Here is a 25,627-nt window from a genome sequence, read left to right on the forward strand (position 1 = left end):
GTGAAGGTGCTTTGAAATCAAGTGCTCTGCAAACTGGAGAGAATTACTGCTAGTATTCCGTGAAACTACAAGCTGCCAATTCCACTCATTTAATCCCTCTCTTGCTCTGTTGCCCAGGCTGGAATGCAGTGGCATGATCTCAACTCACTGCAACCTCTGCCTCCCTGGTTTCAAGCAATTCTCCTGCCTCAGCCTCCCGAGTAGCTGGGACTATAAGTGTGTGCCACTACGCCTGGCTAATTTTTTTGTATTTTTAGTAGAGATGGGGTTTCACCATGGTGGCCAGGCTGGTCTCGAACTCCTAACCTCAAGTGATCTGCCCGCCTCGGCCTTCCAAAGTGCTGGGATTACAGGCATGAGCCACCATGCCAAGCCCTTCCCCCCTATCTTTAATGAAGGTCTACCATGTGCCTGACACAGGGGATACCCACCCCCACTTCTATGGGATTCAGGCCTGGTTTCCAGCTTGGCCTTCAGGCTTTTCCCACCACACCCCAAATGCTGTCCCTGGCTTGTGGAGTGGGGCAGGGGGCCAGCCTGGGACTTTCACGCCAGCCCGACTGGGGCAGACTCTCTGAACCCCACTGGATCTCCAACTTGGGAGGCCCTGATCTTCTGCTGTTTGTCAGCCACAAGGTTCTGCCTAGAACTCCTTTCCCGAATCTCAAAGTTAAAAAAAAAGGCAGGGCCCCAGGGGTTGGAGTTGCATACATATTTTAATCCAAAGAAGTAAGCCTCCTAAGTATTGCTTAGACAGGTTTATCAGAATTAAGTAGGCACAACACTCATACTTTCAGAAAAGCATTTCCAGCCAGGGGAGTAACGCGGCACTCACCAGCATGATTTTGCCAACTTGCTGAAGAACGAGTAACCTGAAATGAAGAAGGGAAAATCCCACCCTCAGCCCCCCAACAGCTTCCTCAGCTTCTTTTTCTTCTGAGTCACTCCCTGAAACAGTCGCTGCATCTAAGACCAGCCTCGGGCTAAACCCAGCTGGGCTGAAGGCTCAACTCACAACAAACGGAGCTGGGAGTCGCTTTTGCGTGTGTCCGCAGTTTGAAGTGTCCTCTCCGAAGGTGAAGTGGGGGAAGCAGGTGTGCTCCGGGATGAAGTGCAGGGAGGCAAACTCTGGCTGGGTTCCTGTAAACATCCATCGCAGCTGCAAATAATCAGAAGCCAAGGCCAGGCCATCGATTTGACACTGCAGGCAGATGAGGTCTTGGGATGCCCCTTGCGTTCCCCCTTCCGTGGGACCAGGTGCCTTCCCAACCTCAGCACTCAGTCCCAATCTCTCTTCCACTCTCCTGGGTTCAAACAGGAACCTCTCTGTTGGCACGAAGCTTTTGAGGGCAGCAGGTCTAACAAGAAGGAAAAAGGGGGGTTATTAGCATGGAAGCCCCACCCTGCCACCAGGTTGGCTGGGGACAGGGACCAATCCACCAGGCTCGGGAGGCTTGGGGTGGGGCAGGGAAGTCTTCCTCCATCCCTCAAATTTAGGGAACCACTGGGAGCCCCAGACTCAGGCTGAAAATGTCTTTCTGCAAATATAAAACTCTTTTTAATGAATTTGCCTAATTTCTCAGAGACCCTGGGCTGGAGAACCAGTGCAATGTCACACGGGACAGGAAGGACTGTCCTGTTTATTGGGAGGGAGGAGGGGGATGCTGGTGCAGCCTGCTCAGGAGTCACCCAGGGTCTGAAGGCTGACTTGCAGCTCTGGGCCAGCTGAGCCAGCGCTGGGTAGTGGGCAGGGCTTGGCAACACCTCCCACCTTGCCCGGAAAAATGCTTTGCAACCTACAGGAAGGCACTAGCCACAGCCAAGTTACTCAGCAGCCCCACTTGGCTCTTTCTCCCAGGATGCAGCATCATCTCCATGGCCTGGCCCCCTGGCACGTCCCCGTTTCCCACTGCCTTCTCTGTGTGCCTAGCTGGGTGCCAGTGTCTCTGTAGCACATCGTGTTCCCATGCCCAACCCCTCTACAGCCCCCTCAAGCCCTGCTCTGATTCCAAGCCTCATCTCCCAGCTCACTATCCTTTCCGCAAACTTCACTGAACATCTCGCAGAACTTGTATGTTAAACATGTGACGTGTATTGTTGTTTGACAGGGTGCTATTGACATTTGGGGTAGGACAATTCTTGGAGGTGGGGTGGCTGTTCTGGGCACTGAGTATTTAGCAGCATCCCTGGCTCCAGGCCACTAAATGCCAGTAGCACCCCTGGCCACTGGAACAACTAAAAATGCCCTCCTACCCTATTTCCAAGGTCGACCTAAGGGGGCGGAACTGTTTCCATTGAGACCATGCATCGTATAGGATAAGAAACTGAGGTTCTTATCATTTAATAGGATAAGAAATTGAGGTTCAGAGAAGCCAAGTAACCTGCCTAAAGATGCACAGCTATGAGAGGCAACGCTGGCACTGGCTTGGTAATAACGATGGAAACGGTCTGAATGAGAGCAGGTACCATTTCCTGAGCTCTTAGCAGACGCTGAGGACCCTGCTAAGTGCCATGAGACCTTAGCAGAGGCTGTGGGTGCCCCGCCCCATTCCCTCCACTCACTCTTCCTTGCAGGTCGACCTGCCCTTCTTTGCTGAGGCCTTTCTCTGCCTCCAGAGCCTGCTTGGTCCTCAGGCTGTAAGTGCAGGCAGAGCTAATGTCTCTCCATAGCTGCCCTCCACCAGCCTGCTCCTGAGACACCTGCTGGCCAGCAGCCTGAAGCAGAATCCTTTACTCAGATTCAGCCGCACAGATGCTCGCTGCAGAGATCTCCAAGGCCTGTGGTCATCCTTGAGCCCATCTCAGATTTGTGTGGATAGGGTGTTAGAGAACATGGAATCAGCTGGATAGAGTGGTTCATGCTTGTAATCCCAGCACTTTGGGAGGCTGGGGTGGGAGGATCACTTGAGGCCAGGAGTTTGAGACCAGCCTGGGCAACACAGTGAGACTCTGTCTCTATAAAAAATTTAAAAATTAGCCAGGCATAGTGTAGTCTCAGCTACTTGGAAGGCTGAGGCAGGAGGATTGCGTGAGCCCAGCAGTTCAAGGCTGCAGTGAACTATGACTGTGCCCCTGCACCCAGCCTGGGTGACAGAGACCCTGTCTCAAAAAAAAGAGAAGATGGAATCACTCGGTGAGGACCTCACTCCTCTCCCAGTCCTGTGACCACAAACCGCATCCCCGACAGTCCCAGCCAGGCGCTAGTCTGGCTGTAGCTGCCCTCTTGTGTGCAGATCTCCAGTCTGAATGGGCTACACGTGGAATTTACTAACACTCCGGTTTTCATTGTGTTTATCTGTAGGGTTACCTTCTATTTATAGCAAGTGATGCCAAGTTTCCATTTCTGGTAGTAATATAGTTTTTCTTTTCAAAGTCACTCACACCTGTAATCCCAACACTTTGGGAGGCTAAGGTGGGTGGATCAGTTGAGGTCAGGAGTTTGAGGCCAGCCTGGCCAACATGGCGAATTGAGATCAGGAGTTTGAGACCAGCCTGGCCAACATGGCGAAATGAGGTTGAGACTAGCCTGGCCAACATGGCGAAACCGCGTCTCTACTAAAAACAAACAAACAAAAATACAAAATTCGCTGGGCATGGTGGCAGGTGCCTGAGGTCCCAGCTACTCGGGACGCTGAGGCAGGAGAATCGCTTGAGCTAGGGAGGCAGAGGCTGCAGTGAGCTGAGATCACGCCACTGCACTATAGCCTAGGTGACAGAGTGAGACTCTGTCTCAAAAAAACACAAAAGTTTCTCTTTTCAAAACATTTTACTTTAAAAGGAGCCAATTTAAAGAAAACTGTTAATAGTTCAGGTAACAGGCAGATACAGGAAAAGCTGCTGACAGTGTTGTATGAGGTTTGAGGATTTTGATCCAAGCTGGTCCCACTCAGTCCATAGCAGAGAATGAAAGGGCCCAGAGAGGGTGGTGACCTCTGCCTGAAGTCACACAGTGAGTCGAGGACAGGGAGGTAACCCCAGGCTTCTATGTGTAGGGCTGGAGGATGTTCTGGGACACAGTTCAATTCTCATTTGTCACCCACTTTGGCTATTAGAGATCAACCCCTTCGCTCCTGTGTCTTGCAATGGCAGCCTTGGCAAACGCTAAATGAAAATCGTGACAACACTTGTGTTATGAAGCATTTACTTTGTGTTCACCTTGTACTACTCGAACTCATGTCTTAACTCACTTATCCCTCAAAAACAACTCTAGGAGGTAGGGCCAAGTAGGACCATCATCCCTGCATTTCACATGGAGCTCAGAGAGGTTAAGCAAGCCGTGCAAGGCCACACAGCTCATAAATGGCAGAGCCAGGATTTGAACCCCCGTGGCCTGACCCCAAAGCCGAAACCACTCGGCACTGCAGGTTCGTCCCTTTTCTCTGAGACGGGGTATCCAATCTTTTGGCTTCCCTGGGCCACAATGGAAGAACTGTCTGGGGCCACATATAAAATACACTAATGATAGCTCATGAGCTAAAAAATAAAACAAAATCACACACACACACAAAAAAACACAAACCAAAAAAAAATTCTTTTTTTTTTTTTTGAGACAGGGTCTTGCTTTGTCACCCACGCTGGAGGGCAGTGGCATGATCTTGGCTCACTGCAGTTCCAGGTTCAAGCAATTCTCGTGCCTCAGCCTCCTGAGTAGCTGGGACTACAGGCGCATGTCACCATGCCTGGCTAATTGATGTATTTTTTAGTAGAGATGGGGTTTCACCATGTTGGCCAGGCTAAAATCTCATAACGTTTTAAGAAAGTTTATGAATCTGTGTTGGGCCACAGTCAAAGCCGTCCTGAGCTGTATGCAGCCTACAGGCCGCACCACGGATTGAACAAGTTTCCTCTAAGGCATCAAGAGCCCCAGGCTGAAAAGCACTCCAGAGCTGCAGCTTATAGAACCCAGGGCAGCAGGTTCTCCAACCTTCTGACATCATTAGAGCACAGCAGACAAGTTATCAACCACTAGATTTTTTTCCCCCTTTCTGAAACTGTAACCTTTCATTCCAGCCATTCCCCAGAGCTGGACAGAGGACGTGGCTGGCTGGCTGGTTTCTGTAGTCAGAATGACAGTTGGGTGCTAGATCCCCTTCGTGAAGCAATGTCTTAGCTCAGTAACTCTGCAGAGAAGCTGCCTGGTTCAGGATGTGGCTTAAGTAAGAAGATGGCCCTGGCATTTTACGGGCACTGGTGGGTGAGGCTCTGAAAGTGGTAGAAGGGAATTCTTTCCTAGAGTTCAGCTGCCTGCTGTCCTGCTCCTCAGGGCAAATGCTGTGAGATCTGCATTTAGCCTGTCTGTGCTGATTGTGGTTCTGCCCCTTCCTGGCTGTGTGACCTCAGACAAGTCACCCACCCTCTCTGGGCCAGTTTCCTCATCTGGAAAACGGGACAGTGCCCACCACATTGGGCTGTTTGTGTCCATGGAGTGCCTGACAATACCCAGCACACATGAGGCATCAGTACGTGGTGGTTCCTTCCCTCCTTAGCCCCACCTGTTCCCAGGTAGAAACCAATACCGGCAGGGAACCTTCTCAAGGCTAGGGGCCTTCTGAAAGCAGCAGCACTTTTCCTCCTTCAAAGACCTTGCCTTCTAGAAACCCATTGCTCATTCCTTTCTCCATGTACCAAACAATCAATTAAAGTGGCTAAAGACAGATGTCACCCTCCCCTACTCACGCAGCCATTCTGATCCTCCACGCTGGTGACAGGCTATGTGGCAGGAGGGTCTCTACCTTATCTCAGAATGAAGGCATGGCTGGGGTCTGGCTGTCTCCTGGTGGCCGGAAGGAGACAGATGGCAAAGGAGAAGCTGCCTGTCTCTGCACAGGTCCATGTCCCTGAGGAAAGCCAACGTCACAGAGAAATGATGACCACTTTCTCAAACCTGGCTTCGGATTTGCACGTTGGCTGCCAAAGCTGATCAGCAGCGGGCTTTGTGAAGATGCCTGGTCTACCACCTGCCTCCAGCTGGTCACGCCCAAGACTCCCTGAGGCCTCTGGAAGGGCAGCACTTGCCCAGTGCCTCCCTCCAGGTCCTGCCACATCCAAGAACCACCTGGACTATTATTTACTTAGTATTTTAAACCAATGTACTTTTTAAATTCCAATTTTTTAATAAGATCATTTATGTCACCATATAACACCCAAAGCAGTAGAATTTGTCATACACAGAAGGCAATGCTAAAAATACAATGAAAATGGAACCAGGAAGTCTAGCTTGATACCCTTGGCCTGTATAACTGAGCCTTGTGCCAGTTAAAAGGGCAAAGCAGTAGGTGCTCAGGGGGTGTCGGGGCCCTGAAAGCCGATCTGATCCGCTGCTGCGTATTCACTGCCGCCCTGGGACGCCTCCAGCAGACCACCTCACTGGGGGAAGCATCAGGACAGTGTGGCCAGGAGCCCAATGCTGCCACCTCATAGATGGGTATCTGAGATGAGTCATCGAACTTCTGCAAGCCTCAGTTTCCTCCCTTGTCTAATGGAACCCTCCTTGGCGGCTTCACAGGGTGATGCTTGGGGCAAGTGATGGAGATGTGGGAGAGGCAGTTATTTTTAACCACCCAGCCGAGCCCCTTGCCAGGAGGGACTCCCAGGAATGAAGCCTTACCCTTGAGGGAGTTCCCCGCCACTCCAAGCTTGGGGCCTGGGATGGCAGCTGTGAGGGCACCAGCACCATCTGGGGACTCGCTGGGTACCAATTATCACCGCCCTTGGGCTACTTCAAAGGCTGCCCACACAGACACACCCTCCTTGGTAACCAGTCCTCAGGAGGAAGGGCACCCAAGGAAAGGGGGAAGGCTTCCTGGGCTAGAGCCCCTTCAGGGTCTGACACGCCATTGACACTGACCACGTCATTCATTAAGCAAGCACCAACTATACATCATTCACTATCCCAATCTAATTTGCACAAGCCCTTAGGCAGGTGCTACTATTATCCCTGTTTTACAGAGAAGGAAACCGAGGCTTAGGAGATGAAGTCTGAGGTGTTGGTGGAGCTGGGATTTAAACCAAAATATGTCCAACTGCAAAGCATGTAAGTAACAATTTTAGAGGGTATATGGAGGTGACCCTAAGTAACAAGGAATCACATATAGTGAGCAAGCAATTTGCTTTTCAGTTTTTGGTCAATCCTTATGATTATTTAGAGGAGAAAGTTCAGTTTGGTGCTGGTATATCTTATGTTTATCACCTGACAGTTGTTATTCTCTTTTTAACAAAGAATACAGGCCAAGGCCCTGTGTCTTTAGCTGGCTTTGGTATTTGGCCAAAAGTTAATGACTTCGGCAGTTAGTGTTTTTATCCAATGCCAAGTGATGATGATTTTCTCTTTAGTGACAGACATTTTTAAAAAAATAAATTCACATAAAAAAGTAGTTTTACAGATGAAGCACTAAAACTAGTGCATTTCATCTTAAACTGCAAATTATAAAGGGAATAATAGTAACTTGACAGCGGAGAGACCTGGCAGACACCACGTTCACCAACTGATCAAAGTTAACATCGCCAGAAAGGGGACAGACGGCATGTGCCTCTCGATAAGATGCACTGAAGACACACACTCACTTCTGCAATATTCCTTCCAAGAATGCCTCATCTGAATCTAATCTGGAGTATAACCATCAGACAAACCCAAATTGAGAGACAGTTTACAAAACACCAGCCTTGTACTCTGCTAATATGTCAATGTCACGAGAGAGAAAGACAGACTGAGGAGCTGATCCAGACTGAAGAAGGCTCGAGATTAATGCAAAAGCTGATCTGGGATTGCATCTTGGACCTCAACTCTCCCCTTTTTATTGTTAAGGGACACTATTGGGACAATTTTTTTTTTTTTTCTTTTTGAGACAGGGTCTCGCTCAGTCACCCAGGCTGGAGTGCAGTGGTGCAATAATAACTCACTGCAGCCTTGAACTCCCGGACTCAAGCGATCCTCCTGCCTGAGCCTTCCGAGTAACGGGGACTATGGGCGTGTACCACAACACCTCGCTATTTTTTTTTTTTCCTACTTTTTTAGAGACGGGGTCTCACTATGTTGCCCAGGCTGGTTTCAAACTCAAGTGATCCTTCCACCTCAGCCTCCATAAAATTTGAATAAAGTTGTAGATGAGATTGGTCATGGGATTGTATAATGTATCAATATTAGATTTGCTGATTTTGACAACCCTACTGTGGTTATGCAAATTTGTCCTTGTTCTAAGGAAATAAATACGGAATTATTTAGGAGTAAAGGTGCATAATGAACCCATTTTCAAATGCTTATGAAAATTACATATATACACGTGTGCATATACACAGGCATGCATATACAAACAGAGGTAAGAGCATGTACGTGTACATGAGCAAAGTGCTAACTGGTGCAACTGGTGAGTTTGGGTGGGCATTCTTTGTGCTCTTGCAACTTTTCTGTAAGTGTGAAATTACTTCATAACAGAGGTTTTTGTTTGTTTGTTTGTTTGTTTTTAATTCAGGAAAAAGTTGGAAGAGTGCGTATGAAACAGGCCTGGCAGAAAATATGAGCTGGTGTTCCAAGGTCGGGGATGGGGAGCCCTCACTGGAGGCACCCCTCAAGCCCTCGGTGCTGTGGCCAGGGAACCGGGCTGGCAGTCTTAGTTGGCTTTGTTCCCTCGGCCTCCACTTCCCCATTCTGTGCCTCCATTTATTTGTGAGACAGGGATAAAGAGGTCTGCCACTTTTATTGTGATCTTAGGTTTCCCAAAAGCAGAGTATGCTTTCAGAAGTTCTGGGAGGAAAGCTAGCAGATAAACCAGAAATATGAATATCCAAATTGAGAGAAGCCCTCACTTTCTTAGTTCGGCAAAACAGACACATGAGCTGTAAGTGGGGCAGACCCTGCCTGTTTCTTGGCTGAAATCTCCCGTTTGTGTAATTCAGGGCTAAGAGAGCAGGACTCTTGACATCTCACTGTCTTGAGACACATACTGGGGTTTTCTCCTGTCTGAAGACACAGCTGGCACCAATGTACCCTGTGGCCAAGGACCTTCTGGGTGAGCCTCATGTCAGGAGCAGAGCTGGAGAGGTGGCCAGGCCTGGGGGTATACTTGCCTCCCTGTGTCACCATTGTCTGTCTCTTGCTTAGATGACAGCCACAGCTTCCTGGCCTGGTTTCCTGCATCCGCCCTGACCCCTGGCTGTGGGATCTCCCATAACTCGAATCTGACTGTGTCCCTGCGGAAGGTTTGGGTTTCTGACCTGGGCAGCTCTATGTCCGGCACAGGGGTTCTGCTGATAGCACAGGCCACAGATTGGCAAGGAGGGACCAGGTTAGGAAGGAGCAGCTGTGGTTCCTAGTTGGGAGATAACCAAAGCCTAGGAAATCCTGGAATAAGATAGACCAATGCGTCGATAACCCTCAGCTCCAAATCTGAGCTGTACCAGGACAAGCTGACTCTGGTGGCAACGTTCTCCAGTCTCTGCATTTTCAGCTCGCTGTGTGCCAAGAGAGGGCTGGCAGGTACCAGCAGCTTTCACTTTCATTAGGAACCGGGACGAATAATCCAACTGAGCTGCCTCTGCACCAGAACTGCTGGGACGTGAGGACTCTCCCTGGCTCCCAGGCCAGCCACTGCGGCCCTTTCTCCTGGGAAGGAGGGAGCTCCCGATTCCCCATTCCCTGCTCCTGGGCAACAATTAACACTCTAGGAAAACCACAGAGCTGGCTCTCCAGGGTTCTGGTGCCCTGGGGACCACAGGGCAGCAAGAAAGTTCTCCTAAGGGTCCTGGGGCTGGGAAGGCAGAGTGGGAAGTCTCCCCCAGCTAGGCTAGACCTGGACCTCCCTGGCACTCAGGCAGCCTATCCTCTTCTGCTCACAGGATATAAATATTCATGCATGAGTATAGGTGCAGGTTTGTACATTTGCAAGGGCATGGGTATAACACACTTTCCATTGTATCCGACTATGACTATGAGTGGTTAATATTAATACATCTCTTACTATATACAAGGAGGTCTAAGTGCTTTATGTATATCTCACCTAATCCTCACAACAAGGGAGATTTTCATTATTTCCATCTTCTAGAAGAGGAAACCAAAGTACAGGGAGGTTAAGCAGCATGCCCAAGGTCACAGCTACCCTGGGATGTGAACCCAGGGCCCTGGCTCTTAACCATGACCCTAATACTGCCTCCTCAAGTAGGTGCTCAGCAAATGTTTGAGGAACTGAATTATGTGGGTCCACACATAAGAGAAAAAAAAAAAGAGGGAGCAAAAGTAGGTGCACCTGTTCATCTTGAGATTCATCCTGGGCCCCACTGTGTGACATGCTCCACACCCTTAGTCACTGTTTCCTGGATTGGCGTGTGGGGAACACATGTGACCACATGAGAATGGCTGAGAAAGAGCAGGACTGACTACCGGCGTTCCCCTGCTTATGGAAAGGGGCCTGGAGATGAGGCTCGGTCAGATCATCTTGAGGTCTTTCCTGGCGGCTTCCCTGCTGCTAGCCACCCCTCTCATACCCTGGGGTTCTGAGCTTCCTTGGCACTTGGGGGCAAGGCCTCCTTGGCTTGGATTTGAGGGTGGGGAGGAGGGAAGGCTGTGCATGGCTTCCACCACTTCTCCAGGCCTCCCCACTTCCCAGGGTCAGGCCCTGACACCCCGAGAGCTTTGCAAGGGTGTCCCTGAGAGATATTTCCTGGTGTTTCTGCTTAAACAGCGTTTGCTGCAAAATATGTCGAAGCATTTGGGATTCAGTTTTTAGTTCAGAATATGCCAATGTTTTCACTTGGAAGGGGAAGTGTTTCTGTTGATGTGGTAAAGAGATAAAATAAGACGTTCCTCACCAAGTTACACTGCTTCAAAGTCAAAAGCTTGGCTTGGAGACAGGGATTTATCTTGGGATCGCAGGCCCTTAGCACATGGCCTGGCAGAAGAGCAGGCAGGGTCAAAGTCTGTTGAATGAGTGAGTGCATATGCAAAGGGCCTAGACCCAGGAGTGCGATACAATCAATGCTCAGTACAGATTTTGAATGGATTCCATAGGTTCTACTTTTGAGAGTTGTTCTCAGTCTGTTCATGTTTCTCTATCTTCACTAAACTCCCCTCATCCAAGCCTCTGTCACCTCTGGCCTGGACAACTAACAGCATCCGAGGTGGTGGCCCTGCTTCCCCTCTTACCCCTCAGCTCATTCTGTCCACAATTGCCAGAGTCATTTTTGCAAAATAGGAATGGGATTGTGTCATCTCCTGCCTAGAACCTTCCAATGGCTTTCCACTGCTCTTGGCTATGGCCTTCCAGGTCCTCCATGGTATGGCTCCCACCCACCTCACTGACCTTTCCTGGGGCTGTTCTCCAGCCACATGGGCCTCCTTTTGGTTGCGGAAAAACCAACTCTCTCTCACCTGAAGGCCTTGGCACCACTGGTTCCCTCAGCCTGGACTGCTTTTCTCCAGATCCTTCTATCAAATTAAGGCTCAGCTCAAAAGCATCATCTCCTTAGAGAGGCTTTCTCTGACCCCTCAGCTAAAGCAGCCCACCATCTCTATTCTACCGTTTCACTTCTGTTTCACTCCATGTCTACACCTACAGAGACCATCTACTAGATGCCAGGCACAGTTTTAAGTGTTGAGGACATGGCAGTGAACACAACAGGGAAGCTCATGTCCTTCTTGCCTGCCTTCATAGTTCCGAAAAAATCTGATTCTCTTATTTGTGTTCCTACTAGTCTTCCTCACCAAGCGCCAAAGGGCCAAGGCTTGGTCTGTCTTGTTCACTGTGTTCAATCACCAGGCACTGTACTGAACCAACAAGCATTCATTCTGTAAAAGAACGGACGGATGGATGGCTGGCAGGCAGGCAGGCAGGCAGGCAGGCTGGGGAGGTGTGCAGAGCACCTGGCACACACTCCCCCTGGCACTTGGTTCTTGCTAAGATCTTACTGAGCTCAACTGAAGCTTTCTTCAAAGAAAACTCACTGTGAACCCATTAGGAGAGCTCTCTGCCCCCAGCTATGCTGTCAGTAGGTCCTACCCCACCCTGTACCACCATCTGCAACAGACTCAATGTTTGTGTCTCCTCAAACTTCATATGTTGAAACTCTGATCCCAAATGATGGTATTGCGGGGTGAGGCCTTAGGGAGGTGATTAGGTCATGAAGGCAGAGCCTTCATGGATGGGATTAATGCCCTTATAAGAACAGTAAGAGATAAATGTTTAAGTCCCCCAGCCTATGGTGTTCTGTTATAGCAGACTGAACTAAGACACCCTCTGCCTGTGGTTGTCTTGGCAAAGCCAGGTAATGCAGGAGAGGGGTGGACTCAGCCTGCTTGCGGTGAATGGCATTAGTGTCCATTTTCCTAAAGGAGCCCTTGCCGACCATATCTCAGCATCCCCTCTTCATTGCCACTTAGACCCTGTGCCCAGTGACACTCCAGTACTGTCCAGTCTCAGGGGCTGAGCCAAGGCGTTCCTGCCTGCCCTGTGACCCTCACCAGACCTGGCAGCTGCCTGACAGCTTGTCTGGCTCATGTGTTCTCTCTAATTGAGTCTAGCTGCCTCTCTTCCTTGTGACTATGACCAAGTCTTACTCCTTCCTGGACCTTCATTTCCCTACCTCTCACATACACAGTGGGCTGGATGCTGGATGCAAAGCTCCCTCGTCGCAGCCCCAAAGACAGGACTTGACCATCTCAGTGCAATGACCCTGTGGTGCCTTCTCCCGAGGACCTAAGAGCCCCCTGAGCGCTTGCAAACACTGCAGACAAAGCGAGCCCTAGCACCAGCTCCCTGCCTGCCTGTTCTGTGAAGGGAGCCTACAAAACTGGCAGCCCCTGCAGTTCTGAGCTGCAGAACTGATGAGCTGGGGCACCCTGAAACCTGACTCCAAAATAGCAGCAAACCCAAGGCCAAAAGGAAGTACGGGCTTCTTTGCTTGCGATTTCTCCTCTCACAGCCTTGGCCTGGAGCCCCTGCACTTAATCCGCACCCAGCTACCCCAAGGGCCACAGTACAAAGGTGATTCGTGCCTGGCTCCCTGTGTCTTCTGACACCCCTAAATCTTTATCCTTCTAGGACGAGCGAGAATCCCCCAAAAGCCAAGGTCATCATCAAGCCAGGATGAGGACTGGGGGAGGAGCTGACAGCTCTGCCTCAAATGGATTTGGGAGCGAAGGCTTTTTCCATAAGCTTTGGGGGGTAAGTCACAGAGCTACCCCACATGTAACTTAGTCTCGGGGTCTCCTTCCTTTTCACCAGCTGTCCCCTTTGCTGGAGGAAGCTTTCCAGCCCAAACGAAGGGCTTAAGAGGAGTCTGGCCATTCCTGGCATCCAGTTAGACCTGGAGGAGGTGAACGGAGGAGAAGCCTGAGGGAGGGGTGTGTATCCGGCCTGGGAATTCCTCCCTCTCCCTTGCTAGCGCCCCAACCCGCCCTCATCCTGTTCAGAGAGGGCACTTACAGGCCTCGGAGGCAGGGGAGGGTCTCCTCGTGGGGAACCATCCCCGTCCAGATGGTGCCCCCAACCAGCTGCGGCGGCATGATCTGGGAGGCTGGTCCAGGGCGTGGGTTGCGGATCGTGGAGGGAAGAGGGGAACAGCAGTCGAGACCCTACTCCAAGTACGCATCAAAGACGTCGAGCTCCGAGTCAGCATCGTAAAGGCCCGAGCCGGGGTCGGAGAGCACGCCGAGGTCCACGAGCGCCTGGTCCATGTCCTCGGGCAGGAAGACGAGGCCCACGTTGAGGACGATGTACTCCATAAGGAAGGCGTAGTACAGGATCAGCACATTGACGAAGAACAGGCCCACGTAGAACATAGAGGGCAGCAGCGGCGGCGGCACGTAGGGGACCAGGGGGCCCAGTGCGTCCAGGTGGGCCGCGACCCGGGCGCCGAGCATGCAGCGGGTGGCAAGGGCGGCGGCCCGGCGATCCCGGCGAACTCAGCCGCTGCGGCGCCCGGGCGGCCGGCGAGGGCACAGCGCAGCCATCCAGGGGTACCCTGGAGCCCGACAGAAGCAGGGCCGGGCTCCAGATGTCCCCTGGCAAATGCGCCCCGACCCCCGAAATGCGCCGGGCGGGTCACCGCACCCCGAGATGTGCCCCCAAGGCTCTCTCCACCGCCCGGGCGGCGAGGCGGGCCCCCCTGAAGTGGCCGGCGGCTGCCCGGCTCCCTCGAGGCGCCTCCCTGGCGCTCGCAGGGCCTCGCAGAGCCGGTGGGGATCCCACCGCGGCTCAGTGTCTAGGGCCGGTCCCGGCAGCCTTCTCTCCCGCCCCGCCCCGCAGGTCCTCGCGCACCCCCCGCACCCCCGCAGGCCCAGCACCCATGGCTGCGGCCGCCGCGTAGCCCTCCCGGTCGCTCTCGGAGCTCCGCCTCCCGAGCGGCCCAGAGCTCATTGGCAGGCCGCCCCCTGCACCCGCTAATTGGCCGGCTCAACGCCCGCGCTGATTGGCTTCGGCCGCCAGGGGGCGGGTACCGCTTCGCTCCGCCCCTCGGGGCGCTCGCGTCTGAGTTGTTTCCCTGGTTCGGGTCTGCCCTCAGATCTCAAATCGAATTCGCTCTGCGTATGGAATAGGGGAAGGGAAAAGAGATTGAACACAGTTCAAACCTAGACATAATGCTAAGGCCGCAAAAGCCGAAAGAAACCCGGGCTTCCGCTGCACCTTGCTGCATGCCTCTTTGGGACTCCGTTTCTCCTTTAAAAGGAGGCGGGGTCGGGGAGGGGCGACGGACGGTTGCCCTGGAAATTTTGGACATTCCCAAAGCGCCAATTTTCATGGTGGAAATCCACCAGTGTCCCCTTCGCTCCTCCAAACTCTGGTTGCTGGAAGGTCCGCCCACTACGGAACCTGCATCCTAGAGTTAAGGAACACCTGAATAAAGAGATTCCGAGATAGTTCAGATCTTCAACCATAAGGATGCTTTTCGTTTCTTTTTACTTTGTGAATCATGTTTAAAAGCAATAATACACATGGCTAAACATTCAAACAACCGTGAAGTACACAGAAAAGTGAGTCTCTCCCACCCACTGGTTCCCCTTCTCTTGGGTAACCATTGCATGTCTTTCAGGAGAACATGATCTCGCCCAAAGAGCCTTCCAAAGCAGTTCAAGAAACCTTTAAATCTCAGGCCACACTGAGCTGAGTATTTTACATGCATCGCTTAATCGGAGGTATACAAGGCAGTGTAGTATGTATGTGCGTACTTTTTACAGATGAAAAATACGAGCCCAGGGATCCTACATTTCTGAGCCTGGGTGTGTTTCTTTGGAGGCCAGATCCTGTTCTTTTTTGCTCCATGACTTTGTCTTGCCCCACTCTATATGAATTACAGGACAAACCATTAAGCATCCACTCTTATCCATTTCTCCAACTGCTGAAGGTGAAGCAAACCTTTACTCATTCATGCACTCTACCAATATTTGTTAAACACCTGCTATGTGCCAAACCTTGTGCTAGGCACTGGGGAGAACATTGGCCTCTGGCCCAGTTCTTTCTTGAGCAGAGTTAATGGGACACGGTGGACCTTTAATAAGGTTGATATATAGAAGTGACTGAATGAATGAATGGATGGTAAACTTGAGAAGTCTTGCCCACACTGAACTTACCACTTCTAATCCAGGGTAGAAGTTAGATATATTCTGGCTCATGCAGAAAGTTGGGTGTTTCCTTTCTCATTTTAACGTGGTACTTTGGGAAATAGCATGGATTCTGGGTGAAGACCAGAGGAATCCTCTGGAAGTACAAAATGTTCAGTTTGGTGCATTGTTGCTTCCAGCCTTTTCCAACACACACACACACACACACACACACACACTTAATTGAAGTGGAAAAAGAAAAAGGCTGTCAGGACAAATAAGGTTGTTATCTAGTGCCGTTTTGGTTTATAAAGGGAATGAAAAATAAGGGTGCGTGCGTGGTTATGAACCCTGGTTTTGCCACTTATTAACTGCATGATCTTGGGTAAGTCAACCTCTCAGTGACTCCGTTTCCGTGATGATAAAATAGGTTTGATAATAGTACCCAATTCATAGGATGGTTGTGAAAATTAAATACCTTAATATGTAAAGCCCTTAGGATAGTGGCTTTGCATAGTATACACCATCCAATACTATTCTTATTCTTATTATAAATCTAGTAATTGTTACTACAGTGGTGACTTTCCTTGACCCATCTACGCCGATTCCCTCTCCGGGACTGCGCCCAAAGCTTCCAATTCCCGCCCACCCGGACGATTCTGCGGTCGCTCCTCCTCTCGCCCCGCCTTTTCTGGATGGCCGTAGGCCCGCGGTTGCGCGATGCATGCCGGGCCTTGTAGTCCGTTCGCGGAGTCCTGCCGCCGAAGGCCTCGCGGGTGAACTGCATTTCCCAGCGCCCCACGCGGCGGCGGCCGTAAAGCGCGGCGGTCGAACGGCCGGTTCCGGCTGAATGTCAGTGCTGGGCTGTGGGCCGGGGAGGAAGGCGGCTCGCGGTTCGTCCACCGCCTCCGCCGCCGCATCCTCCGCTTGTGCAACCGCCGCGGGCGCTGGGCCGCTCTGCTGGTCCGGCATGAGACCGTGAGACGAGAGACGGGTCGGGGCCGCCGACATGTTTGGCCGCTCGCGGAGCTGGGTGGGCGGGGGCCATGGCAAGTCTTCCCGCAACATCCACTCCTTGGACCACCTCAAGTGAGTGTGGGGGGCGTAGCGGGAGGCCGCGGGGCTGGACAGGGGGACGGGGCGCCGAGCTCCGGGTCGGGGCTCTAGGAGGCGTGAGAGCGGCGGCGAAGGGCGCCCGGGGAAGCCCGTGTGGTGGATAAGAGCGAGGGCTCGAGAGTCAGGGCGCCTGGGTTCGAACCCTGACCCCGTCGCTCTTGGCTGTGTGACCTTGGACAAGTCGCTTAATTTCTCAGAGTCTCCGTATCCCCACCTGTAAAGCGAGAGGATGCGATTTCAGTTTATGGACACAGACTTTGTTCTTGACGGTGTACACCAAGTTACCTGGCGGAGTACTTCTTAAACTGAACAGCTTAGGGGGTCAAAGGCCTGGGTCCTGGAGTCGGGCAGATCTGGGTCCGAATCTATCTGTGTGAATGTAGGCCTCAGGTTCCCCACTTGTAAAAAGAGTAGAGTGACAGCACCTGCTTCCTGCCATTGTGTTGAGGGTTGGTTGGATAAGAGAATGAACGTTAAGCTCAGAACACGTACAATTGCTCATTAAACGGCATTAATTATTATAAAAGAACAGATTATTTTCCGAGGGGAGTCTAAGCTGGGGGCATGCACGCTGAGACCCAGGATTTTGGGGCGATTGGGGAGGATGATGAAAAATAGAGACCTCTGAGGAGGGAATGACTCTACAGCTCTGGGGGAGGACAGGTGGCAGATAGGGTCTTGGGACCAGGAGGGCAGAAATTAAGTGGCTGGCTTTGCAGCCACACCTGCGTTCAAATCCTGAAACCACCATTAACTGGCTGTGTGACCTTGGGCAAATTACTTCACCTCTCTGAGTCTCCAGATTCCCATTTGCAAATGGGGATCGTGAACATTGTAATGGAAATGGAAGGTGACTGACCCAGTAGGTACATAGTAGGTGGCCAGTAGTGGTAGCTGTGTTTATTATCAGCTCAGCGAGGCCTTCCCAGACCACCCTACCTAACGTGCTCCCCCCATCCCAGTTCCTATCCATCACATCTTTCTCTTGCTTTCATTGAGTGCTTCTCCACTCTCTGCAATTATTCTTTATTTTTTATTTATACTTATTTTCTGTCTCCTGTTAAACTGGCACTTCACGAGGGCACAGACTGCTTGGTTTGTTCACAGTTGTATTCCCAGCATCTAGTACTGCTCTCTGCTTACTTAAAGAGTGGAAAAATGAATGATTGAATTGGGGAGAGGTGAAGAGCATGCAGGCCAGGACCCAGGATTTGGGGGCAGGTGTGGAGGATGATGAAAAATAGAGATCTGTATGAAGGGAAAGGCTTTAGGGAGGGAAATGGCGGGGATGCTGAAGAGGGGAGTAGACAAACCTTCAGTGTCAAGAAATAGGCAGGTTTCCAGAAGGAGATCCTGAGACTACTAATGGGAAAGGAGGAGGATAGGGTTAGGGATATGGTGGGAAGCAGTGGAAGGGAGACGGGGCTGTGGAAAGGATTGGTGGGAGGGAACTAGATAGGGACTTCTCATGTGTCCCCGGGAGTGGGGTAGGGGTAGTGGCAGGGCCGCAGTTCTCAGCTGTGACCTTTCTAGCATGGAGCAGCATTTAGTAAACGTTTGTGAGTCTTGAAGAGTAGGGAGCAGGAGGGTTCACTATGTGGTAAGGGGCACTTTTAGAGCAGGAGGTGGTGAGAGAAGACAAGGGGAGGAAAGAGGCCCAGGACAAGTCTGGGGTGGGTAGGGAGGCGGGGATCTTAGATGGGAGGGCAGCTGGCCGGGAAAGGGAGTGGTTGAAGGATTTCAGGAATTTATCGAGTGGGTGGAGGTGGCTGAGGAGGGGAGGGGAGTTATCCAGAGGAGGTTGGGCCTCCTGCCGGCACCCAGTACCTCCAGGTTCTCACCTAACTCTGCTTAACTCTAGCCCTTTTAAATTACCTTAATTTATTAATTTATCGAATGCATTATTCTGTACCAGGTATTTGCTAAGGACTGCCTGTGTGTTATTTCGCTTAGTCCTCACAAGTCTGAGTTACAGGAACCATTATTGTTTCCATTTTACGGAAGTGGAAACTAAGGTTCAAGGGGCTTCAGTGACTTGCCCCAAGGTGTCAGCAGCTGAAGGGTACCAGAGGCAGGATTTGACTCCTGAGCTTGTGTTCATTATACTGTCTTTCTGAATAAAACTTCCCAATAAGTCTGTTTGAGAACACTTGACTTGGCTGAGTCTCATCGCCAATGGGGCATCTTTGCCAGCCAGCAGGGAATGGTAAACGGTCTCTGGTTCCTTTGCAGTATCCTGGGAACTGCCTGGGTTCATTGTTTAGATCACATGTCTATCGGATGCTTCTTTGGAAACCCGAGTTGCCTGCCCTGAATCAGGCAGATCAGCTTAATCCATATTACAGCCCCAAGAACCTGAGATTTGTGTATTGGTGGGGGGGTTAGAAGATCCCCCAGTGACTTGGAAAAGAGTTTTGTAAACAGCCGGTGCCCACCCTGGGGCTTGTGCCACTCTGCATTTGGCTCTGTTAGTAAACATCTTGGGTCTTGGGTACAGAACAGCTCGTTCCCTGAGGGAGTTTGCAGGCTGGTGGGGGAGACAGCTGTAGAGCCAGTGACTGTACAGTGTGACAAGTGCTGAGATCGCCATGGACCCAGGGTTCTGTGGGAACCCTTATTGGGAGCTTTCTGGAGGAGACAACACCAGCACGGGTTCTCCAAGAACGAACAGAAGCCACCATGGGGGGGGCAGCAGGGGCGGGAGGCGGAGCACTGTGACCAGGACCCTGGGGGTTTTGTGGCATGTCCAGGTGGGGGCTGATAGCTGTGGGAAACAAGGCTGGAAGTAGGAAGGGGCTTGGGATTTATCTGACACTTCGGGTGACCAACCGTCCTGGTTTGCCTGGGCTGAGGGGTTTCCCAGGATATGGGACTTTCAGTGCTAAAACTGGGAAAGTCCTGGACAAACTAGTATAAACTGGTCACCCTACCAGTGACAAGTGACAGTTCTTAATACACTCTTGCCTTGATCTAGAGCAGTATGGATGGAGAGGGAAAGTTTAAGATAGTTAAAAGAATTATTTATTTATTATTATTATTTTTTAAATACACAAGGCATCTGGAAACCCTCTTCTTTTTTTTTTTTTTGAGATAGAGTCTCGCTCTGTTGCCCAGGCTGGAGTGCAGTGGCACGATCTTGGCTCACTGCAAGCTCCGCCTCCTGGGTTCACGCCATTCTCCTGCCTCAGCCTCCAGAGTAGCTGGGACTACAGGTGCCCGCCACCACGCCCGGCTAATTTTTTGTATTTTTAGTAGAGATGGGGTTTCACCGTGTTAGCCAGGATGGTCTCGATCTCCTGACCTTGTGATCTGCCCTCCTTGACCTCCCAAAGTGCTGGGATTACAGGCATGAGCCACTGCACCCGGCCTAGACTTTACTTTTTTAGAACAGTTTGAGATTTACAGAAAGATTGAGAAGATAGCACAGAGAGCTGGAAACTGTTTTTAGCTTCATTATTCTTTGTAACACTCCCAGCTTGCAAACTGGTAAGGAATTTTCCTGTTAGGGTTTTACTTTTGCTAAATGGTAGAAAACTTCATACCTGTGGTCTCTGTCTACTGAACTGAGTTAGTGATTTAGCTCAGGCAGATTGAAGTAGTCAAGAGGTTATTTGCTACACACCATGGGTGGTTTATTGCCCAGATTAGTGGCAAGGCTGTGACATTGACTGACAAATGTCCACCACCAAGCGGAAGCCTGAGTGATGGAATCGTATGATTGCTACTGAAACATCATCTTTACCAGGGACTGCAAGTCTGCGGCTGGTAGAAATTGGTCGTTTTTGTATTGTGGCCTTCATTCTGGTCCACTTTGTGTGGGGGTCAAGATTTTTGGTTCCAGTGACAGAAACCCAGCTAGAATTGCCTTAAGCCTCAAATGGATTGAATAGCTCCTGTCACTGAATGGTCTGTCCCCGCTAAACCATGGCTGAATCCAGGTGTTTGGAGCCATCAGAAATCGGCCTTTTTCCACCTTTCAGTTCTACCTTTTTCCTGTTGGTGTCATTTTCAGGCAGGCTGCAGGCTTACATCATATCAGCTTAGCATTCCTGAGGAAAAAGAGAGCTTCTTTTCTCAATATTGCCAGCAGAAGTGCAGAATTGAGATTGAGTATCCCTGGACCAGCAAGGTCTCATGCCACCCCTGAACTGTCACTCTGGCCAAAGGTATAGGGGGATCTGATTGGCCATTCCTCACTCATATTCCCTTCCCTGGAGCAAGAGTGGGATTAGCTCCACTCAAGCTAGTGGAAAAGAATGAGAGAAAAGGGTGGTTCCCCATGGGAGAATCAGGGGTTATTGCCCAAAGAAGGCGGGGAATGGATCCATGGCAGGTAGACAGACGCACACCTACTCTTGGTGCTTTCAAGTTTTGGCTAAGGTGGCACTGACAGTGTTAGAGCTTGGGGTACAATATTGCCATGTTGATTTTCTTAAAATATCGTCTTCACCATGCCACACATTATGGGTCCTAGGCTCCCACTATGTCACGTCTAAGTTCTTCCAGGCCTTCCCACCATCTAGTTTGGGAGCACAGGGAGTTAGGAACATCCTTGGTAGGCAGACGCTGTTTAAATGGAGACCAACGGGGTGAGTAGTTGTTACCAGGCAGCGGGGTGTCAGGTGGAAGGAAGGATGTTTCAGGCAGAGGAAAAGGCATTTGAGAAAGCCTAGTGGGGCAAGGGGAGCAGTGCACATTGGCAGAACTCACGTGGTTCAGCAGGGGAGTGTTCACTGGGTGAAGAGGAAGTGAGGACCCAAGCTCAGAGCCATGCTTGGGAGAGTCTCCAGAGGCCAGGTCCCCTGGGGCCCTGTAAATCACTTTAAGGAATTCAGACTATGAGTGAGAACAGTAGGGAGCCACTGAAGGTTTTTTAACTACAGAAAGGCTGTGGTCTGGCTGAAGCTGGCAGAATGGATTGGACCGGGCAGACTGGAGGTGGGCCTCCACATGTGTTGGTGGGGCGGGGAGCAGGGGCGCTGCTGCCGTCCCCTGGTGAGTTACGGTAGCAGCTGCTGTCATCCAGGTGTATCTCCTGTGGGTGGTCCACTCACACACATACCTCGCCTGCCCACTTGAGCTCCCCTGCTCTTTTCCTCCTGCCCATCCAAATCCCTAGCTCTATCCCGAAAATGCCACTTCTTCCCTAAAAATTGCCCTGATGACTTCAGCCAACAAGAGTTTTGCTGTCTTCTCTAACTTCTCCTGTGCCTGTTCACACTGTCCCACACAGTTAACACATTATTATGTACTTCTCATCGCCAAAGAGTGGGTCGGCTGTTAGCTCCTCTGCGTTCTTAAAGTTTCATCTCGGCCTTGAGTTAGACCCTCAGGAAGCTGGCCGGGGTTCCTGTACTTTGGCTATCAGACATTGTCTTCCTTTGTTACATATCTTTTTGTTGTTTTCTCCCAATTTGAACATAAGAATCATGAAAGCCTGTATGGCTTGTTCAGCTGGGTACTGGTATGCCAGCACAGGACGTGGCAGATAGTAAGCAATCAACAAATATTTGTCACAGGATGAATGAGAGGCAGACCTCTGTTTTCAGAAAAGGCCAGTCTTTTCCCAACAACTGCTTGTTCTCCCCAGTTTAGTCACAGCACCTATGCCAGAGCCATGACTTTCTCTAGGGCTAAAGCCCTAAAGAAAGGTAGGGTATAGCCCTGCCTATACCCTACACATCCCCGGCCCAGCCTCACTTGCCGGCCCTGTTTGACATCTTTGGGGGATGATTCACCAGGGGAAGCACAGCCTGTGAACACCTTCTCTAATCCTCTAGCCTGATTCCACCCTCCGTGAAGCTTCTCCTCATCCTGCTGGCCAGAAGGCTGAACACTGACCAGATGGTGGTTTTCAGGGCACAGAGTGGGACACACTGGGGAATGTCTGCAGGGCCTCTGCCCAAGTGCTGAACAGGCCAGACAGATACAGGCTCTGTGTCTCCCATCCCTCTACCACACCTGAGACATTGTTATTTGAAGCTGTGTGGATATTGGGGGGTAAATTTCTAACCCCCAGACCTCCTATCATTCTGCTTATCCTTTCTCATGCCCCACCTTGCAAATGTACATTTCAAAATCTTGAAGGAGGAGCATCCTAATAAGCTCATTATGGTGCAAGGCATAGCACATGCAGAAAATGCTGTCACTGAAATGAACTTGGACCTAGTATTCCTGTCTCTGAAATGGACTGAATTGCTAATTTTTGAAGGATATGGGGCTTTATTAACTGTAGTGGTTTAACCTGTGAAATTAGTGACTCTTGAGAAAGCAGAGGCTATTGAGGCCAGATTTGTTTACGTCTGTCATCCTTGGTGATGCACCTCGAGTGTGTTGGTTACAGTTTCTCTTCTCCAGGCATTTCAAACTCTGAAGCTCATCTGTCGGTGGAGAGTTAGCTAACAGGCAAAGCTCGGATATTGAGACTGCATCTGCAGAGCTCCTGCTGGGGATATGAGAATACTGGCTCTTTTCCAGACAAATGGGAGTTAGAGCCTTTTATAAGGACTTTCCATAAGATCTGATAGTATTTTCATGCCTTTTTGGTTTATCTATTTGGTGTTTTTAAAATTTATTTTATTTTTTGTGTGTTAGGCATTCATAACCTCATGTAAATTCTTGGCCAATAAAATTGTTGCTTACTTCATTGTTTGCATTTCTGTAGTCCTAGAAGGGTTATAATCACGGGGTCTGGAGTTCAGTCTGCCTGGTTCTAACCTAGGCACCTCCTGTGCTGCACCAGGGCCCTGGGCAGATGCCTTAGCTCCCAGAGCATCATCCCCAAAGGGTCGATTGTTTCTGGGATTAAACGAAGCACTCAGACAGAGACTGGCAGTAATAGGAAGCTTCATCTGTTTTACTGAGGTACATACATAGTTTGAGAAAACACGTTGTCATTCTAACAGTGGTTATCATTGTAAGAGAAACATTTTAATTTGCTGCCAGTAAGTAGCAAGGTAATTATTCTGTCCTTTGAAACTTTTCTGAGATAACGACACAGCTTTGCATACAAAGATGGTCATAGCAACATTGTTATCACTCACACAATTAGGAATCTTAATGCCCTTCAAAAGAGTTGCTACTGTGCTTGTCCTTTCAATGTCATACTGTGTAGCCATTACAGATATTTGCAAACAGTTGTTAATAACCAAAAAAAGTATTTTTGTTTTAGCTGAGGTGGGAAATAAGATTGGCACTGAAATGGATAATGCAACATGACCTCAACTATGTAAATATCCATAGCAAAGAAAAAGACCCGAGGAAATAGATTGCAACTCCAGCAGCAGTCATCTCTAGGCACCACGGTTGCCGTTTCTCTTTCATTGTTGTCAAAGTTTCCTACTTCTCTAAAGTGAATGTTACATTTATAATCAGAAGGTTTTATTAAAATGGGCCGGGTGAGTTGGCTCACACCTGTAATCCCAGCACTTTGGGAAGCCGAGGCAGGCAGATCACTTGAGGTCTGGAGTTCAAGACCAGCCTGGCCAACATGGCTAAACCCCGTCTCTACTAAAAGTACAAAAATTAGCTGGGCATGGTGGCCTGCGCCTATAAACTCAGCTACCTGGGAAGCTGAGGTAGGAGAATCGCTTGAACCTAAGAGGCGGAGGCCGCGGTGAGCCAAGATCATGCCACTGCACTCCAGCCTGATGACAGAGCAAGACTCCATCTCAGAAAATGACAGCAACAACAAAAAGTTATTAAAATGTTTATATCTCTGAGGTGGTTGAATTACCTAATCTTCCAAAGCCCTGGAATTAGATACACCATTAAAACATTAAATCTTAATCCATTCAGCCTTTCCCCCCATTACATTCAAGCAAATGTATATTGAGCATCTCTTCCTAAAACACTGTGTAAAACGGTGTGCTAGGGCATTGTGGGACAGAAAGACGAGCAAGGTAAAGGTGTAACCCCCATTGAGCTTTGGAGCTTGCAGTCTACTGAGTATTTCTGTATATCAGCAAAAGACATTTAGAAAATGAATATTTGAAACAATATCATTTACAATAGCATAAAAAAAAATCGACTACCTAGCAGCAACTCTAACAATAGATCTGCAAGACTCCTGTCAAGTGAGCGTGGAAACAAATGCTGTAAATATCAGAATGTTACACTATTGTAAATATGTCAGTTCTCTCCAAATTTAGCCGTAGATGTAGGGCAAGTCTAAGAAAATTTTAGCACGTATTTTTGTGGAAATGAAGAAGGTGATTTTAAAATGTATATGGAGATTAAAAGGGCCAAGAATAGGCAATATTGAAAAACAGAAGGAAAGAAGTTGGAAGACTTAATTACCATATGGCAAGATTTACTGTAAAACTGCAGTAATCAGACAGTATGGTCTTGATACAAGGATAGACAAATAGATCAATGAAACTGGAGTATCCAGAATGAGACCCACATGGGTAGTCACCTGATTAATGACAATGGTGGCGCTGGAGTGCAGTAGAGAAGTGAGGGCCTTTTCTGTAAATGGTGCTGGGTCAAGTAGATTTCCATATAGAAAAACTTAATTTTGGCCAGTACCTCATATCATACACAGAAATCAGTTCCAGATGTACTCAAAGTCAGAATGCGAAGAGTAAAACAGTAACTTTGTTAGAAGTAAAAAGCATTTCCTTATAACCTTGGGGTAGGTAAGAACCTCTTAAGCTTGATACAAGAAACACCATCCAAGGGAAAGATTAATAAATTGAACTACATTAAAATTAAGAACCTCTACTCATCTAAAGACCCAGTATAAAGGGAACGAAAAGGTAAGCCACCATCAGAGAAAGTATTTGCAATATTTATCTCCAGTAAAGGGTTTGTGGTCAGAGTATATAAAGAACTCTACCAAACAAGCAAGAAAAAGCCACACAGCCTAATTTTAAAAATGGGCAGGCTAGGCGCGGTGGCTCACGCCTGTAATCCCAACACTTTGGGAGGCTGAGGTACGTGGATCACGAGGTCAGGAGATCGAGACCATCCTGGCTAATACGG

At 49.8% G+C, this 25,627-nt stretch overlaps 3 protein-coding genes across 16 annotated transcripts in view; 2 read left to right on the plus strand and 1 right to left on the minus strand.

Annotated features, from left to right (window-relative positions):
- Positions 1–13,402, plus strand: part of CIITA (class II major histocompatibility complex transactivator) — a 65,506-nt gene extending 52,104 nt beyond the window's left edge. For 3 of the 5 annotated variants that reach the window (XM_057300009.2, XM_057300010.2, XM_034939778.3), the window contains exon 20: positions 6,949–8,114. The gene's annotated coding sequence lies outside the window, so the exon portion shown is untranslated. Of the gene's footprint in view, positions 1–5,827; positions 8,115–13,028 lie in introns of those variants that run through there. The other 2 variants (XM_034939779.3, XM_034939780.3) reach the window with 2 other exon arrangements.
- On the minus strand, positions 698–14,322 carry DEXI (Dexi homolog). Of its 4 annotated transcripts, none has more exons than XM_055099546.2 (3): positions 13,413–14,307; positions 5,677–5,837; positions 698–1,358 (listed from the first exon to the last, which is right to left on the minus strand). In XM_055099546.2, exon 1 carries the CDS (start codon positions 13,847–13,849, stop codon positions 13,562–13,564), a length of 288 nt encoding a protein of 95 aa, XP_054955521.1. In that variant the 5' UTR covers positions 13,850–14,307; the 3' UTR covers positions 698–1,358; positions 5,677–5,837; positions 13,413–13,561. The 4 variants fall into 4 exon arrangements, with proteins under 4 accessions (XP_054955521.1, XP_034795680.1, XP_008958620.2 ...); XM_034939789.3 differs by having other exon boundaries at positions 13,413–13,565; XM_008960372.6 differs by lacking the exon at positions 5,677–5,837 and having other exon boundaries at positions 13,413–14,322.
- A 1,967-nt stretch (positions 14,323–16,289) lies between these two features.
- CLEC16A (C-type lectin domain containing 16A) overlaps positions 16,290–25,627 on the plus strand; it is a 236,640-nt gene continuing 227,302 nt past the window's right edge. For 4 of the 7 annotated variants that reach the window (XM_055099548.2, XM_055099549.2, XM_055099550.2 and 1 more), the window contains exon 1: positions 16,346–16,615. In XM_055099548.2, coding sequence (XP_054955523.2) covers positions 16,536–16,615 — 80 coding nt within the window. In that variant the 5' untranslated portion in view covers positions 16,346–16,535. Of the gene's footprint in view, positions 16,616–25,627 lie in introns of all 7 variants that reach the window. The other 3 variants (XM_055099547.2, XM_055099552.2, XM_008960366.5) reach the window with 3 other exon arrangements.

Source organism: Pan paniscus, chromosome 18 (assembly GCF_029289425.2).
Source record: "Pan paniscus chromosome 18, NHGRI_mPanPan1-v2.0_pri, whole genome shotgun sequence".
Classification (NCBI taxonomy): Eukaryota; Metazoa; Chordata; class Mammalia; order Primates; family Hominidae; genus Pan; species Pan paniscus.